This window comes from Onychomys torridus, chromosome 22, assembly GCF_903995425.1.
Source record: "Onychomys torridus chromosome 22, mOncTor1.1, whole genome shotgun sequence".
NCBI lineage: Eukaryota > Metazoa > Chordata > Mammalia > Rodentia > Cricetidae > Onychomys > Onychomys torridus.
In genome coordinates, this window is record NC_050464.1 from 8629826 (window position 1) to 8647156 (window position 17331).

The 17331-nt window shown below is 47.3% G+C and overlaps 1 protein-coding gene across 4 annotated transcripts in view; it reads left to right on the top strand.

Annotated features, from left to right (window-relative positions):
- Nucleotides 1-7194, top strand: part of Rnf216 (ring finger protein 216) — a 136220-nt gene extending 129026 nt beyond the window's left edge. For all 4 annotated transcript variants that reach the window (XM_036172146.1, XM_036172149.1, XM_036172148.1 and 1 more), the window contains 2 exons: nucleotides 4344-4413; nucleotides 4999-7194. In XM_036172146.1, coding sequence (XP_036028039.1) covers nucleotides 4344-4413; nucleotides 4999-5315 — 387 coding nt within the window. In that variant the 3' untranslated portion in view covers nucleotides 5316-7194. The remainder of the gene's footprint in view (nucleotides 1-4343; nucleotides 4414-4998) is intronic.
- Nucleotides 7195-17331: the final 10137 nt, after the last annotated feature.

Sequence of the window (17331 nt, forward strand, 5' to 3'; positions counted from 1 at the left end):
TATTTGTAACAAAGGAGTTTGTGTACAGTGTTGAAAATCTACAACTTCTTGCTGAGCAGTAGTGGTGCACGCCTATAATCCCAGCACTCAGGAGACATAGGCAGGCAGATCTCTATGAGTTCGAGGCCAGCCTGGTCTCCAAAGCGAGTTCCAGGAAAGGTGCAAAGCTACACAGAGAAACCCTGTCTCGAAAAAAAGAAAAAAAAAAAGAAAGAAAATCTACAACTTCTTGTTAAATTCACATTTGCACTTCTCCTTTTTCAACAAACATTTATAATCATTGTTTTATACAGATATAGATATGTAAATACAACATCGAGTTCAGTGATCCTTCAGCATTTTCCACTTAAAAATTTTTTAACATAAAAACAGATTATAGGGTTGGGGATTTAGCTCAGTGGTAGAGCACTTGCCTAGCAAGTGCAAGGCCCTGGGTTCGATCCGATCCTCAGCTCAAAAAAAAAAACAGATTATAATTCCAAAGTCTAGAGTTATTTGAGACTGGAAAATATTTTCTCTGTAGAAAATAGTAAAAATGATAACATTTCCCAATAAGCCCTTAAAAAGGTATTTTTTAAATTTAATTATTTTTATTTTATAATTTAATTTTACATATCAGCCATGAATTCCCCTGTCCTTCCCCCTCCCCCCCCAAATAAAAGGCATTCTTGCCAGGTGGTGCTGGCAGATGCCTTTAATCTGAGCCCTCAGGAGGCAGAGGCTAGTGCATCTCTGGTTTCAAGGACAGCCAGGGGAACACAGAGAAACCCTGTATTGAAAAACAAAGAAAAGGTATTCTTCCTAGTCAACTTCAACCCAACCAAGTATGAACAAGTTACTTTCTCTGGACCTCAGTTTTGTGCTCTAAGAAAGTTAGAATGAATGAGGGTTGTTGTTGTTTTGTTGTTGTTGTTGTTGTTGTTGTTGTTGTTTTTAAACAGGGTGTCGTGTGGCCAGGGTTGGTCTCAGATTTGCTCTGTAGCTAAAGATGACTCTGAACTCTGATCATCCCATTTCCATTTCCAAAGTGCTGGGGTTCTAGGCATGTAACATCACACCAGACTTGGAATGTGTGATTTCCTGGTTTTTGTTGTTTTTCAAGGGTTTATCTGTGTAGTTCTGGTTGTCTGGAACTCACTCTGTAGACCGGGTTGGCCTCCTGCCTCTGCTTCCCCAGTCCTAAGATTAAAGAGAGGTATGTAACACCAGCACCTGTCTTGGGAATATGATTTCTAAGTTCCTTCTCTTATTTATTTGTCGGTGTTATTTACCAGGCACGAGAAAACACAAGGTACACCAGAACTTACTATAAGAGTTTTCTTAGGAAAGGGTGGAGGTTGGTAGACCTACCGAAAAGAAAGGGGGTGGGGAGAGCAGGAAGCCGGAAGACCCTGTTTTTATAGGTCACCTCACACATGTGCATGCATGGGTTTATGTAGGTAGCTAGGACACAATTATGTGACCACACTGTGCATGGATTATGTAGGATGTAAGGCCCAGAGTGACTAAGCAGTTTTCCTGACTGCTGACAGTGCATGCAGTCATGTGACTCCAGAAGTGGCTAGGAATAATAACACCTCCTACCATTCATTAGGAAGTATGGGCAGCACCACATTTAGGTGTTCAGGGATGAAGTGTTACTGTTAGTCAGGAAACCTTGTTCAAACTGTAAAGCTGCACAGAACTGTGTATGATATCGCATACTTAAAATCTCAACACTCAGGTTGAAGCAGGTATGTTGCCATGAGTATAAGGCCAGCCTGGGCTTTCAAAGTGAAACCTTGTCTCCAAAAAAAAAAAAAAAAGCCACTGAGAAATAGAGATAACTTAGTGTTTAAGGGTGCTGGCTGATCTTCCAGAGACCCTAGTAGATTCAATTTACCCACATAGCAGCTCACAACCCAATGAACTCCAGTCTCAGGGAACCTAATGCCCCCTTCTGACCTCCTCAGGCACAAATGTGATACATAGACATGCATGCAAGCAAAACACTCATATAGGGGTTGGGGATTTAGCTCAGTGGTAAGGCCCTGGGTTCAATCCTCAGCTCAAAAAAAACACTCATACATATTAAATAAATAAAAATTGGGACATGGTAGCACACACCTTGGGAGACAGAGGCAGGCAAATGTCCTCGAGTTCCAAGGCCAGCCTGGTCTACAAAGTGAGTTCAGGAAAGCCAGAGCTATTACACAGAGAAACTCTGTCTTGGGACAACCTCCATCCCACCCCACCCCACCGCAGCCAAAAAGAAATAGAATTCTCCATGTCAAGGAAAGCTTAATTCGCATCATTTCAACGAAGTCTGTTACTTGTCAATTGAGACCTGGAGAATGTGAGCATTTGCTGGTGTTACCTAGGTTGCCACAGAACCCACTCCAACAGCTCTCTAGATGCTAAAGTTCTTTATCAAGTTAAGGGAATATGCTGCATAATGACACATGCCGTCTGGGTGGCTCTATCCTCTAAGTCTGAGTCAGTTCAGCAGTAGGTTCAGCATAGTGTGTCAACAGAGCAGTGTATGATACAAATCAGTCTAATGTAATTCCTGACTTGGGGAACACGATAGCCATGTGGTAAGGTCACTGATTACTGCTTGGCTGTGACCTGAGTTACCTGCAAAGTAGATACACAGACTTCTACAGCAAGAGCTGTGGTCTTTGTCACTTTCAGGCTTTATCTCAGAACTTTCTTGGTTATCAGCATAGACTACAGAGTAGGACCCTGTCTCAAAAAGAGCCAGCAAGATCATGCAGGTGATAAAGAAGCCTGCTGCCAGACCTGAGGACCTTTGTGGTAGAAGGAGAGAACCAACTTCTGCCAGCTGTCCTCTGACCTCCACATGGGTATCATTACATACATACACACACCCCACATGTACAATACAGAAATAAATGTAATTTTTAAATTCTATAAAAGAAAACCAACCTTGTCAAAGATAGGCTGCAATAACCTAGTCTGCAGAAAATCAAGTATTTCCAAGTGACTCTTAATTTTTGCTTGTGAGCCTAACCTTTAATGACTGAGCCATCTCTCCAGCCTCCAAGTGACTCTTAACCTCACTGAAATTTGCCCTCATCTGCCCTCTTGGGTTTTTTTGGGTTCATATAGCCCAAGATGGCCTTGAATTCACTGTGTAACCAAGGATGACCTTAAACTCCACCTCCCAAGAACTGGTATTACAGGCATGCACCACCACACTCAGCTTTGGTTAAGTGTCTCACTGAGTAGCCCAGGCTAGCCTAGAAGTCACAGCATTCCTGCCTCTGCTTTCCAAGTGCTGGTATCACAGGCATGCACCAATTTGGCTTTTCTTTTTTTTTTTTTTTTTCCCCTGCCTTTTCTGGGGCTCACTTGGTAGCCCAGGCTCGCCTCGAACTCACAGAGATCCGCCTGCCTCTGCCTCCCAAGTGCTGGGATTAAAGGCGTGCGCCACCACAAATTTGGCTTTTCATAACCCTTAGTGAGCTTTTTCACATGCTCCCAATTGGTTCTGTTGATTTGTCAAAGTCTACTGTAGTGCTATGCCCTGCTTCCGATGGGCCACCACTCCTTGAGACTCCAGCTGACCAGAGAAGATGTCTACCATCGATTTCCTTTGAGTTTCTTGAAAGAGTTTCATTGTGCAGCTTTCGCTAGAACTCACTCTGGAGACCAGGCTGGCCTGAAACTCACAGAGATCCTCCTGCCTCTGCCTCCAAGGGTAGAGATTAAAGGCATGTGCTACCACACCCAGCCCTTGGTGACGGTTTTCAAAACTGAAGTTTTTTGGTCCCACTGTAAACTAGAGAGCCACTTTGCAGGCTACTCAAAAATGGGATGATCCTAGCCCCCTGACAGGAAGCAAGCATGGGTGATGATGGTTCTGACAAAAGTCCAGGTTTCCTTCTAAGCACATGGAGATACAAGAACAGCACATGACACAACAACCCAGTTACTAACAATTGCAAGGTGCCTCTAGTTCCTTTCCCAACAAGGGACAACTTGTTCTCGCCTTTCTGTCCCACTGAGACCCAACCACTGCTGCAGTACCACCACTAGGAGCCACAGGCAGCTTCCACTCAGCAAGCCTGCCTATGTTCACAGAGTTAGGTCCAAAGGCCTGCTGTGCCCAGAGCTGCAGCATGGAGATTAGAAATGCCTCAGGCTTTTAGCCCTTCTACCATTATCTGGCATAGACCCCACTCAAAAACCCCGAGACCTCCTTATTAGAAGGCTAACCAGCTGGTGAAGGAAGATGAATGGGGGAGATGGTAAAGTGTAATAATCAGCCTCCAACCTCTGCCCCATGGCCTTACTACACAGTGTTGCAGGCCCACCCATTGATGTTGCTTTTATTCTAGGAAGATGATGAAAGGCTGATTGAGGAGATCCAAAAAGAGGCTGAAGAGGAACAGAAAAGGAAGAATGGAGGCAAGTGTTCTTCCCAGGCACAGATGGGGCTAGGGAGTGGGATGGAAGCTCTCCCTCAGGGGTTACTTACTGCTCAAGCCATGAGAACAGAGTGAAAGCTACAGGTTCCTCATAGTGGGACACTCCCTCCCAAGAGTGTGTTTGAGCTCTGGAGGCCAATAAAAGCCTGACTAAGAAGACTGCCTCACTCACCACTAGGGAAGTTACTGAGAAATGATAGCAAGTCCTGAGGCTATGAAGGGACATCTCACATGGGCTATTCCAAGTTGATAAACAACATACCACCCTCTGTGGGCTATGAGACTGACCACTGGGAAAGTGTAGATTTGCCCTTTGGCATCTTGCTCTGACAGGCAGTGGGTGTCTATTGTCTTGAATTTGGCATCCAGCCTACTCTTGAGAACCACCATTTCTGGGCCCAGAGGAGAGTATACTGAGGGTCAGAAGTGGCCCTCCTATGCTAGGCTGTCCCTATAGGCTTCCGAACCTTGGTAGTCAGAAGTGACAGGCAGTGCCCTAGTCATAGGCAGAAATATATTGTTAGTGCTATATGTTTGCTTCCACTGAACCCCATCTTCCTTGCAGAGAACACCTTTAAACGCATCGGGCCCCCACTGGAGAAGCCAGCCGAGAAAGTCCAGCGGGTGGAAGCCCTGCCACGGCCTGTCCCACAGAACCTGCACCCACAGATGCCGCCCTATGCCTTTGTACACCCACCTTTCCCCCTGCCACCTGTGCGTCCTGTGTTCAACAACTTCCCCATCAACATGGGGCCTGTGCCCGCGCCCTATGTACCCCCTCTACCCAACGTGCGTGTTAACTATGAGTTTGGCCATGTGCATGTGCCCCTGGAGCACAACCTGCCCATGCACTTTGGCCCCCAGCCACGGCATCGCTTCTGACACCTAAAGCCCTGTCCAGGTACACTGAGTGTGGGAAGACCCAGTCTCACTTTCTTAGGTGGGTGGAGTCTTTGCTTCCTCTTGAGGATGGGCTCGTGCCCTCCTGCTCTTTCCTTTGCAGATCCACTGATTCTTCAGGTCTGACACCCTTTGGGTGCCGACTGTCACTGGGCCAGGGTTAGGGCAGGCAACTCCTTGGTTGTGCCATCTTAGCATCCAGTACAATGGCCCTGACCATGAAGCAGGCCCTTTAACCATTTGCCATATTCCCTCCCCAGCAGACAATGAAAGCCCAAAGCCTACCATCCCCAGGTCAGGGCTCTCCTCCCCTTGTTGCCGAAGGCCCACTCAGGTTCAAGAGCCTCCAAGACTGGTCTGTGGCGCAAGTTTTGTTCTCATGTTATCAAAGCAGTTGCTCCTGTTCATGTAGTTTGAGCTAAGTTGTTTGTGGGCTACTCAAGTTTGTCCCCATCCTTGGAAGTCAGGTTGAAAGTATTTCCCAACAGCTGGCAGCTGCTGAGAGCCAGTCATCCTAACACTTGACATCAGACAAAGGGCCTTTTTGCAAAGCTGTCACTTATTCCTGGGCTACCCCTTTTCTGGGGGAGACTTCACTTGTCACCGACCTGGAATGAGCAGCATCTCCTCTAAGGTGTTTTTGGGTTTCCCTAGGGGCCCGAAGTGGACCTATGACTGTCACAGCAACCCTCCTGTCTGCCTACCTGTTTCCCTTATTAGTTAGTAGTGGAAGCAGGCAGAGGGTGAGGCCCCAGCTCCAAGATGAGAGAACAGCTGCCTTCCCTAAAGTCAGATGAGAACGTTCCTGCCATGCTCCCGCTGCCTGTGTCCCCTCCTGTCCAGACCAGGTTTTTTTTTATCCCTCCAGCCTGTTTACAGAGCAGGACTGGCCGCAGATGTTTTTCTCAGTTGTATTGGCTATCCTTGTCCTCCCATTGCTGTGGGGGTGCCCCACTATCAGAGTATAAAGACTTGGAAGTGGCAAGACGTCTGTGGGAAGGAGGAAGAACTCTTTGAGGTGCCCATGGTCACCTGAGTGTGGGTAGGGCACACACAGCACTGAGTCAGGAGCCCTGCTGTGGGTCACCTGAACTGTGCTACTAGTCTGAATGTCAGTGCCTTGGAAAGATGGGCCACGTGCTGCATGACAGGATCCTCCGAGTACCTTAACTACTAGTGTATTTGTGTTCCCTGTCCTTCTCCAGGGGCCCCACAGGTGGGTGGTTACTCCAGGCACTGCCCCTCCAAGGTCCCATGAGCCGCTGGACTGGGCACCTAGTTCTGGTTCTACCCAGTCCCCCATCATGTTACTCCACCAAGAGGCCAGGTGAAAAGCCTGGCAGTTTGGGGTTGCTGGAGGAACAGATGCCACCCAGACCTTGGCCCTCAGATAGATGAGGCCAGGGTCATGTCATTTGAAATTCAGTCTGTCTATGGCCACACATGTGTCTCCATCAAGGCATCTCGTCCTTAGTGGCCCTTCCAGAACCTATGTGCCGTGCATGGCCAGAGGGATAAGGGGTGGACCAGTAGGGATCCCCAGGCAGCTGACACCTTAACCTCTGGGACCCAGGCTGCTTCCTGGTCTGAGAAACTGCCTAGCCACTCCCTGTGTATTTGCCTTAAAACTGGAGAGAATCTAGTATTTGCACTTAGCAAAAGATTTCGAAGTTAAGAGAAAAGTGCATGATCTCACTTTATATAAAGGAAAAAAAAAAAGAAAAAAAATGAAGTAGATGGTTAAATGTTTTTCTTTACCTTTTGGTAGTAAGAATAGAGAAACCAAGTCTGTTTAAACTGTGTAAAAAGACTGTATCATATGTAACTTGAATTCCGTGTAAATAAATGTTTGTGAACTCTGCTTTTGGTTCTGTTTGTCCCCACTCAGATCACAGGTTCCCAGGAGCCCTTAGGTGCAAACCACCAACTGCTACTCACTTTCCCAGTGGAGAATGTGGAACTCCTGATGCAGCATCATAGGGCGGGGAGAAACGCTGCTTTCACCTGCCAGGGCAGAAACCCAGTGTCTTAGCTACCCAGTCCCAACCAGGACACAGAATGTGTTCTAAGTTGTTGTTGCAGAGAACCCCTTGAAGAAAGCACAGGAAGTCCTTACAGTCCTATAGTGTGGCATTGGGGGGTAGCCCTCAAATCCTGAGCTAGCCTTATCCAGCTGAAGAGACCAGACCAGCACTGAGTCTGGCATGGGAGTTCCTGGCCTGGCTGGCTGAGTGGACAGGAACTCTGGCCAGCTTCCTGCACTCCACAAACTCCCCTTCGCCGCCACTCGGCCAGGACCTAGGCATAGAGGAAATGGGACCTGCAGATAGAGGAGGGCTGAAACAGCACTCCAGAAAGACTGCCCTTTCCTGCCACTTGTTTCACATCTGAGGAAAAATTTGCTGAAGTACAGCTTAGGAACAGAATTTCTCCATATCCCCAGGTTCCAAAGCAGTCCTTGCCTACAGACTTCATTAGTTGTCCTCAGCCATCCAGAGCTGCACCCATATAGGTTACACATTGTGGTAGCTGAGACTCTGCAGCTGGGTTGTATTAGTAAAAGCTGCCCATCCTTCTAGGTGACAGTGGCATCCCTTACCCACCCACCATGCCCACTGCTGAGGCTTCAGATCCTCGTTTTCACAAGTTTTTCCAGAATCTTCCTTACTACTTATGCTTTCCTGGATACCATGTACACTAAAGGAGTTGTTTTAAGATAGGGTCTCTCTCTGTAGACCTGCCTGGCCCATAACACACTGTAGACCAAGCTGACCTCAAATCGATCTGCCTACCTCTTCCTCTCCCATGCTGGAAATAAAGACATGTGCCACCACAACCTACAGATTTGTTCTCCGATACTTCCTTCTGGATTTACCTTGTTTCTCAAACATTACCCTAATTAAAATAATAAATCCAGAAGACTCCAGTGTTGTTGCCATTAAACCTAGACCTTCAGTAAACACACTGTACATAATGGGTCACATGCTATCCCAGAAGGACCACCCTCAAACATGGAAAGAGAGCTTTGTAGCTCAGGTTAGACTTGAACTCTACAAAGCCTAGTCTGGCCTCAAACTTAGAATACCCGTCTCAGTGCCTCAAGTGCTGGGATTACAGACATGTAACACCACATCTGGCCGGTATAGCATCTATAGGGGTGTAGGGTCCAGGGGTGTGTCTATAGAGGTTCTCCATCTTTTATTGTGTTTTATGAAACAATGGTTTCACTCTGTGGCCCTAACTGGCTTAGAACTATGTAGATTGACCTCACAGAGATCTGCCAGCTTCTGCCTCCCAAGGGCTGGAATCAAAGGTGTAAACCACCAAGTAAATCTTACTTCTTCAAGACCTCACTAAACCTAGAATTCACCAAGTTAGCTAAGCTGGCTAACCAGCAGGCTCCAGGAATCCTATTTCCACCCAGATAGTGCTGGGCAACACATGCCAGCCCCCTGGCCTAGGGTTTGGTTTAGTTTTTTATATGGATCTTGAATCCTCCCACTTCTGTGGCAAGCAAGCCCTTTGCTGACGGAGCCATCTCCAGCCCCTTCCAAATAACATCTTTTGTGGTTCTTTGCTGATGCATATGCTTCAGTTTTCTCCTTTCCTATCATTTGCAGGGTGGTAATCAAAATACTCTCCCTATGCATCCTGAACTTGAACTCTTCCTACCTTGGCCATGTGCCAACGTACTCTGCTGCCTTTCCCTTGGTCCAGCAAGGGTTTCCCTCTCAGGGTGGGCACTGAGCTCCAAACCCTCCTGCCACCGGCTCCACTCACCTCCTGCTTAAGCTTGATGCCCTCAATGCTGTGACTGGTGTGGTGCCAGCACTTCAGTCTCATGACCCCTGGGAAGACAGTCCCCATAGTTGTGGGGCGCTGTCTCAGTCTTCATCAGACAAGATTTAATCATGCATCATCAGTTCCTCCCATTGCTTTCTCTGCCAGGGGCTGTTTGTTTTGCTTGACTGGAAGGACTGTGGGGATGAAGGCTTCATCTTTCCCATCATGCTCAACCTATCCCTGTCAGTAGTAATAAACGGCTCAGCTGTGGTAGTCCTAGGATGTCTGTCACATTTGTCCAGTGAGTCCTCCAGGCGACGAGAGCCCAGGTTCTGGGACTTGTCATTTGTCAGTAAAGTAGAAATCAAGATGCATTCTACCTGGGCATGTTGAGCCAAGCCTATGATCCCAGTGCTTGGGAGGTGAAGATAACAGATCTCAGTGAGTTCCAGACCAGCCTCATATGCATAGTGAGATTTCTTGTCTGGAAAAGACTGCATTCTAGGGAAAGCAGCACCTGCCACACAAGCCTGAGAACCTGAGTTCGATCACCCAGAACCCGTGTAAATGTGGAAGAAGAATAACATTGCACCACTTAATAAATAACACTCTGTCACTACATATACTTGAAGCATACACTTGGAATGATAAAAATAAAGACTATATCCTAGATGGGCATGGTGGTGCATGCCTGTAATCCCTTCAGAGACAGGCCTCTGCGTTCAAAGCCCAGCTTGGTCTACTTAGCAAATTCTAGGGTCACATAATGAGACTTTGTAGGATAGAGGAACCTGATGACCTGAGTTTAATTCCCAAAACCCATGGTGAGAGGTGAGAACCAACTCCTGAAAGCTGTCTCTGATCCAGGCTTGCTCTATGACTGGAACATACCTACACTCACTCACGTACACAGGCCATATATACACACAGCACAATAAATAAAAAATCAAACGAGCTGGGACTGGTGGCACATGCCTTTAATTCCAACACTCGGGAGGCAGAGGAGGCATATCTCTGTGAGTGTGAGGCCAGCCTGGCCTAGTAGGTCTATATAACAAGTTCCAGGTCAGCCAAGGCTACAGACTGACTTTATGTCAAATAAATCAATAAATAAAATCTTGTGGAGACTATGTCCTATTCCTTGAACTGTGAACATTCAAGTGTGGCCTGGTGTGATCACAGCAGAGCAAAAGCAAAGGGATGTTGAGATATGCCAGGGATCGAACCCAGGGCTTCATTCATGCTAGGTGAGCACTCTGCTAGCTGAGCTACACCCTCAGACCCAAAAGAGCATTTGTAGCCCCCTAGCCTTCATAGCCACACCAGCCTACTCAGCCTCTGAAGGCATGCTGGCACGCCCAAAGGCATCTCTTTCCCTGCTCCATTCTGGCAGGACCCAGTGCCAGCCAAGAAGCCCAGGATGTCCTCAGAGCTGACAGAGCCACAGGAAACCAAGACACGGGGTTCAGTCATAGCTCTTGACCTCTTTCCCCAACTGTGACACTAACCACTCCCATCGATAACCTCCTTAGGGATATGTTCCAAACCCCCCAAAGCCCATAAACACCATTTGACTCAGAAATATACTCTCAGCCCCAGATCAGGGTCTGGCAAGCTTAGGAACTATTACCTGGAAGAATGAATCTATGTAGTTAGTGGGCATGGTATCATATGCCTATAATGTCAGCACTCAGCAAGACAATCTTGAGTTTGAAGTCAGCCTGGGCTACATAGTAAGTTCAAGACTAGCCTGGGGTACAGAATGTGGCCATGTCTCAGAATGAAGGAGAGAGGGAGAGCAGGGAAAGGAGTGGGGATGGAAAAGGGGTGAGAATCAAGAAGCAGTAATGGTGGCTCACATCTGTAATCCAGCACTCTAGAACTAAAGGCCAGACTTAGACTACAGAGTGAGTTCAAAATTAGCCTACACTACTTAGTGACACCGTGCACCAGATAAAGAGGGAAGGGAAGGAGAGGAGTAGAAAGAAAATGTTCCTAGCCCAGAGGGGAAATTGCTGTGAATTCTATGAAATGACTTTGGTGAAGACAATGGGACCCTCTAGAAGACACATGGAAGTTGGTTTGATGTTCTGAGAATCAGAAAGGTAGATATTTTAGCCAAGGGTGGTACAAACATAGCATCACGGCCACTTTCCTCTATATTAAGTCACACCCCAGCCCCTCACTGGGGGATTCTAGGCAGGGGCTCTACCACTGAGCCACACCCCAGCCCCTCACTGGGGGAGTCCAGGAGGGGAAAGAGGAAAGCCACTTAATGGAGAAAGGAAAGAAGATTGTGATCAAAGTGAATTCAAGGTCAGGCTCCACTACTTAGTGAGACACTATCTACTCCAAATAGTAAAAGGGCTGGAGTGTGGCTCAGTGGTAGAATACCTGCCTAGAATCCCCCAGTGAGGGGCTGGGGTGTAGCTCAGTGGTAGAGCACCTGCCTAGAATCCCCCAGTGAGGGGCTGGGGTGTGGCTCAGTGGTAGAGCACCTGCCTAGAATCCCCCAGTGAGGGGCTGGGGTGTAGCTCAGTGGTAGAGCACCTGCCTAGAACCCCAGTGAGGGGCTGGGGTGTGGCTCAGTGGTAGAGCCCCTGCCTAGAATCCCCCAGTGAGGGGCTGGGGTGTGGCTCAGTGGTAGAGCCCCTGCCTAGAATCCCCCAGTGAGGGGCTGGGGTGTGGCTCAGTGGTAGAGCCCCTGCCTAGAATCCCCCAGTGAGGGGCTGGGGTGTGGCTCAGTGGTAGAGCACCTGCCTAGAATCCCCCAGTGAGGGGATGAGTGCATGGCTCAGCAGTAGAGAGCTTACTTAGCATGACGAATTCATGGATTCAATCCCCTGCACATCAAAAACATTCTCTGTTCAGCTTTTAATTTGAGCTCCTAAGTCTGCACTTGCTAAACTCAGAGAGAACACTGTCCCCTGCCTTTTTCTGCAGGAATCCTCCCCTTGTATTACCCTGGCCCAGGCACTGTGCTGAAGTTCTGGCCAGCAGCTTTAAAGAAAAGGCTATTGCCTGTGGGTTGTTCTCCAATCTGTAATTCCAGTACCAAGATCTGAGACGAGAACTTCAGGAGTCCAAACCAAGCCTGGGCTACATAATGAGATCCTATATCAGAAAACCAAAAACTAGCTGGGCATGCATAGTATATGTCTTAATCCCAACAAGCAGGAGGCAGAGGAAGAGCCAGCCTGGTCTACATAGTGAACTTCAGGCAGCCAAGGCTGCATGTTCTCTAGGCAAGCACTCTACCAACTGCACCACATCTCATTTGTTTTGAAACAGAATCTGACATGTAGCCCAGGCTAGTCTCAAACTCCAGAATCTCCTGCTTCAACTCCCCTAGTACTGGATTGCAGGCATGCACCACCAAGCAAGGTTTTTGTTGTTGTTTTATCTTTTCATCTGACCACATCTATTTAAATGTCAAATAAGTCGGGAATTGCCCTCCAAGGAATTTTCTCGGATGTTTGCACAAAGGGTCGTGGACACTGTAGCTCATACAGCTCTATTTCTGTTAGTGATGAATGAGGAGTGATGTCTGTGACAGTGAGTGGGGAGATGTAGATAAGACTCGACATTCATCCCCTCACAGAGTGCAGGGTGGGGATGCAGTGAGGCCTGTGTGTGCAGATAAGGAAAATGCACATTTGTTAGGTGACTTACTCAAGAGCCCAGCTGTGTATGGCGGGGGTGGGGGGGTGGGGGGGTGAGGGGGGTATATGTTATCCCATGTGTAAACAAATAAAATTAGACCTGTCAGCCACAGAGGACTGTAAGATAGAGGAGGTACAGTCACTGTGGCAAATACTATAATCGTTCCTTTAAAAATTAACCAAGCATGGCGACATATGCCTTTAATCCCAACACTTCCAGGCAGAAGCAGGCAGATCCCTAAATTCGAGACCAGCACAGACTATAGAGTGAGTTCCAGGACAACCAGGACTACACAGAGAAACCCTGTCTTAAAAAAAAAAAAAAATTAAGCTGGCATGATGGCACATGCCTATAATACCAGCACTCCAACAGTACATAGTGAGACCTTGTCTCAAACAGCAGGGTTGAGGAGATGGCTCAGCAGGTAAAGGTGCTAGCCGAGCAAGCCAGACAACGTGAGTTCAACCTCCAAAGCCATGTAGAGAGCTGGATGCTGTGGCCTGCGTCTGGAACCTCATTAGTCAAGATTGGAGGCAAGAGACAAGAGAATCACCCCACTCTCAGGCCAGCTAGCATTGAAGACACAATACATCAGCTGAAATGAAAGGCCCGGCCTCAGCAAGGAGAAAGGTAAGAACTGGTTCACCAAAAGTTGTTCTCTGACCTCCACATGTATACAATGGCACACTTATCCCCTTGCCAACACACACACACACACACACACACACACACACACACACACACACACACAATTAAAGACGTAGGCCCTCGTGCACATTAAATGTATATTTAAAAACAGCATATTTAGCCGGGCAGTGGTGGCACAGGCCTTTAATCCCAGCACTCGGGAGACTGGGCCCCAAAACTACACAGAGAGAAACCCTGTCTGGGAACAACAACAACAACAGCAGCAGCACATTTAGAAACAGCAGGGCTGCAGAGATGGGTCAGAGATTAAGAGCATTCAGCATTCACTACTCTTTCAGAGGACCAGAGTTCAGTTCCCAATACTCAGGTCAGATGGTTCACAAACAGATCTAAGTCTAGGGACCCTCTCGTGGGAACTCCTCAGGCACACATACACACATAAAATTGAAAACTTTGTCTTTGGTTGGTTTTGATTTTTCAAAACAGTTTTACTGTCTAGCCCTGGCTGTCCTGGAACTCGATCTGTAGACCAGGTTGGCTTCTAACTCACAGAGTGCTGCCTGTCTCTGCCTCCAATGTGCTAGGGTTAAAGGCATGGGCCCCCATTGCCTGGCTAAAACATTTTTTTTAAATTAAATGTAGGGGGAATGGGAGGAGGGATGAGAGGGGGAACTGTGGTTGGTGTGTAAAAAGAATAAATAAATAAATAGATAGATAGATAAATAAATAAATGCATGAATGAATGAATGAATGAATGAATGAATAGAGAAAGAGAGAGAGAAAACTAAATGTAACCCAGCACTCGGAAGGCAGAGTCAGGAGGATCACAAGTTCAAAATCTTCATGAATTCCATAATGAATCCTCTCTCATAAAGCCAAGGCCTTTTGGTACAGCCCCACAGTGGAGCACTTGCCTAAGCCCAGGTCAGTGCAGGAACGAGGGAATGAATGAGCTAGCTTGTTATTGGGCAATTACACTCCAGAGATTGGAACCAAGAGTCAAGAGCTTGAGCTCTCAGAGATCACTGCACACCCGTGTTCACAGTGACATTATTCAAGGACACGAAGCAGGGCTAAGGGGTGGAGGCACTTGCCACCAAGCCTGATGACATGAGTTGGATCCCTGGAAACCACTTGGTGGGAGAAGAAAATTGACTCTTTGTCCTTTGATGTCAACATGCACACAGTGGTGTGTGTGTGTGTGTGTGTGTGTGTGTGTGTGTGTGTGTGTGTGTATGTATATGTATATATTTACAATAATAATTTTATTATATATATATATAATATATATATATATATATATCCTAGGTTTCTGAGACCAGCCTGCATAATAATACCTGAAACAGACACTATGATGCCCCTCATTTCATTGGGCTCATACTTCAAGTGTACTGAGCTGGCCCCTGCACCAGCTCCATCCTGTGTCTGCTTTCTGTCCACAGGCCAGTGCTTGCTCTGCCTGGCTATGGCAGGGTCCATGCTGCAGGAAGCTGTGGCCCAGCTCATAAGCGGATGGCTCTGGTGTGTGTGTTTCCTCTGAGCTGCCCAGCTCTGCTGTCCACGTGGTGACCCTGCTGGTCCCTTCCTCTCTGCGTCTGAGGCCTCCCTACAGTACTTCCTGTCGTCTGTTCCCAAATAAACCTTGTGGCCTTGAAGGCCAGTGTTTTCCCAAGGAAGCTGTCTGTGTTTCAGTGTGGGCTTTATGATTTAACAGGAAGGTTTTCCTTTGGGGGTTTTCATTGTTGTTAGTGGGGAAGGGTTTGACAAAGTCTTGTGGGGCCCAGACTGGCCTCAAACTCACTACGTAGCCAAGGATGCCCTTGAACGCCTCATCCTCCTGCCTCCGTCCCTCCGTCCCTCCGTCCCTCCACCCCAGGTGCTAGAATTGCATTTAGGTGCCACCAGAGCTGGCCAGTGTGATTCACTCTTCTTATAGGAGCACCAATCTTTCGGACCTTTTGCCTAATGACCTCATTGTATCGTCTGTCTCTGTCTGTCTGTCTGTCTGTCTGTCTGTCTATCTATCTACCTATCTATCATCTATCTATGTATCTACCATCTACCTATCTATATTCAGCGCTAAGGGTTGAACCCAGGCCTTGCATACAATAAGTAAGCCTTCCAGCACTAAGCCACACCCCCAGCTCATTTGACCTCACTTTAACTCATTCACCTCTTTCTTTATTTGCAGGGGAGGAATGGGAGGCAGGCTCTCATGTAACCCAGGCTAGCCTCTAACTCACCAATAGGCAAACCTGGCCTTGAACTCCTGATCCTTCCACATCTACCTTCCCAGTGATGGGACTGCAGGATTGCATCACCAGGACTGGCTTTTCTTTATCTCTCTTTTTTTTTAGCTGAGGCTCGAACCCAGGGCCTTGTGCCCGCTAGGCAAGCGCTCTACCACTGATCTAAATCCCCAACCCTCTCTTTATCTCTTTAAAGGTCTACAGGACAGGCAGTGGTGGTGCACACCTTTAATTCCAGCACTCAGGATAATCCCAGCACTAAGGAGGCAGAGGCAGGTGGATCTTTGTGAATTCGAAGCCAGCCTGATCTACAGAATAAGTTCCAGGACAGGCTCCAAAGCTACACAGAAAAAAACCTGTCTTGGAAAACAAAAACAAAAAACAAACAAACAACAACCAAAAAAAAAAAAAAAAAAAAAAATTAGAAAAAAAAAAAGAAAAAGAAAGAAAACCCACCACCACCACCACCAACAACAAAAAACTGTGCCTCAAAAAAACCAATGGATGCCGGGCAGTGGTGGCGCACGCCTGTAATCCCAGCACTCAGGAGGCAGAGGCAAGCAGATCTCTGTGAGTTCGAGGCCAATCTAGTCTACAAAGATAGTCCAGGACAGGCTCAAAAGCTACAGAGAAACCCTGTCTCGAAAAACCAAAAAAAAAAAAAAAAAAAAAAAACAAATGGAAGCCAGGAGGTGGTGGTGCATGTCTTTAATCCCAGCACTCAGGAGGCAAGGGCAGGCAGATCTCTGTGGGTTTGAGGCTAGCCTGGTCTACAGAGTAAGTTCCAGGACAGGCTTCAAAGTTACAGAGAAACACTGTCTCGGGAAAAAAAAAAAAAAGAAAAAAAAAGTGAGGTCAGGTATGCTGGTATGTGCCTTTAATTTTAGCACTCAGGAGCCAGAGATAGACAGATTTCTAAGAGTTCAAGACTAACATGGTCTCGGTAAGGAATTCCAGGCCAGCCCGGGGCTACATAGTAAGACCCTACCAAACAAAATGGGGTGGGGATGCTGAGCAGATTGCTCCATGGAGAAAGCCATTACCAAATAAATATGAGGACCAGAGTGGAGATCCGGCACTGGTGGCTGTGGGTATAGCAGACAGCCTATAACACCAGCACTCCTGAGTGACAGGGTTCCTGCTATAAGCTGGCTGCACGGGGGTACTGTCAATCTCCTGCTTCAGCGATGGACCTGCCTCAGTAAATAAGGGGAGTGTGATGGGGAAAGACACTCAGCATCAAATTCTGACTTCCACACACCCGGAATACACATGCATCTGCACATATTCAAACACATAAAGATACCCACACACAGTACAAACATACACAAAACAAACAAAAAGCAAAACCAAAAAAAAAATAATACCATCTCAAAATAAAAGGGTGAGCTGAAGATGCAGGTTAGTGGGGGAACCCGGCAGGTGGGGGGTCCCTGGGTTCAATTCCCCCCCCCAAAAAAGAAGAGAATATGCTTTCTGTGGTCTTACATCATTGAGTTCCCTTTGATTTTTTTTTTTTTTTTTCAAGACAGGGTTTCTCCTTGTAGTTTTGGTACCTGTCCTGGATCTTGCTCTGTAGCCCAGAGATCCACCTGGCTCTGCCTCCCAAGTGCTGGGATTAAAGATGTGTGCCACCACCGTCCGTTCGTCCCCTT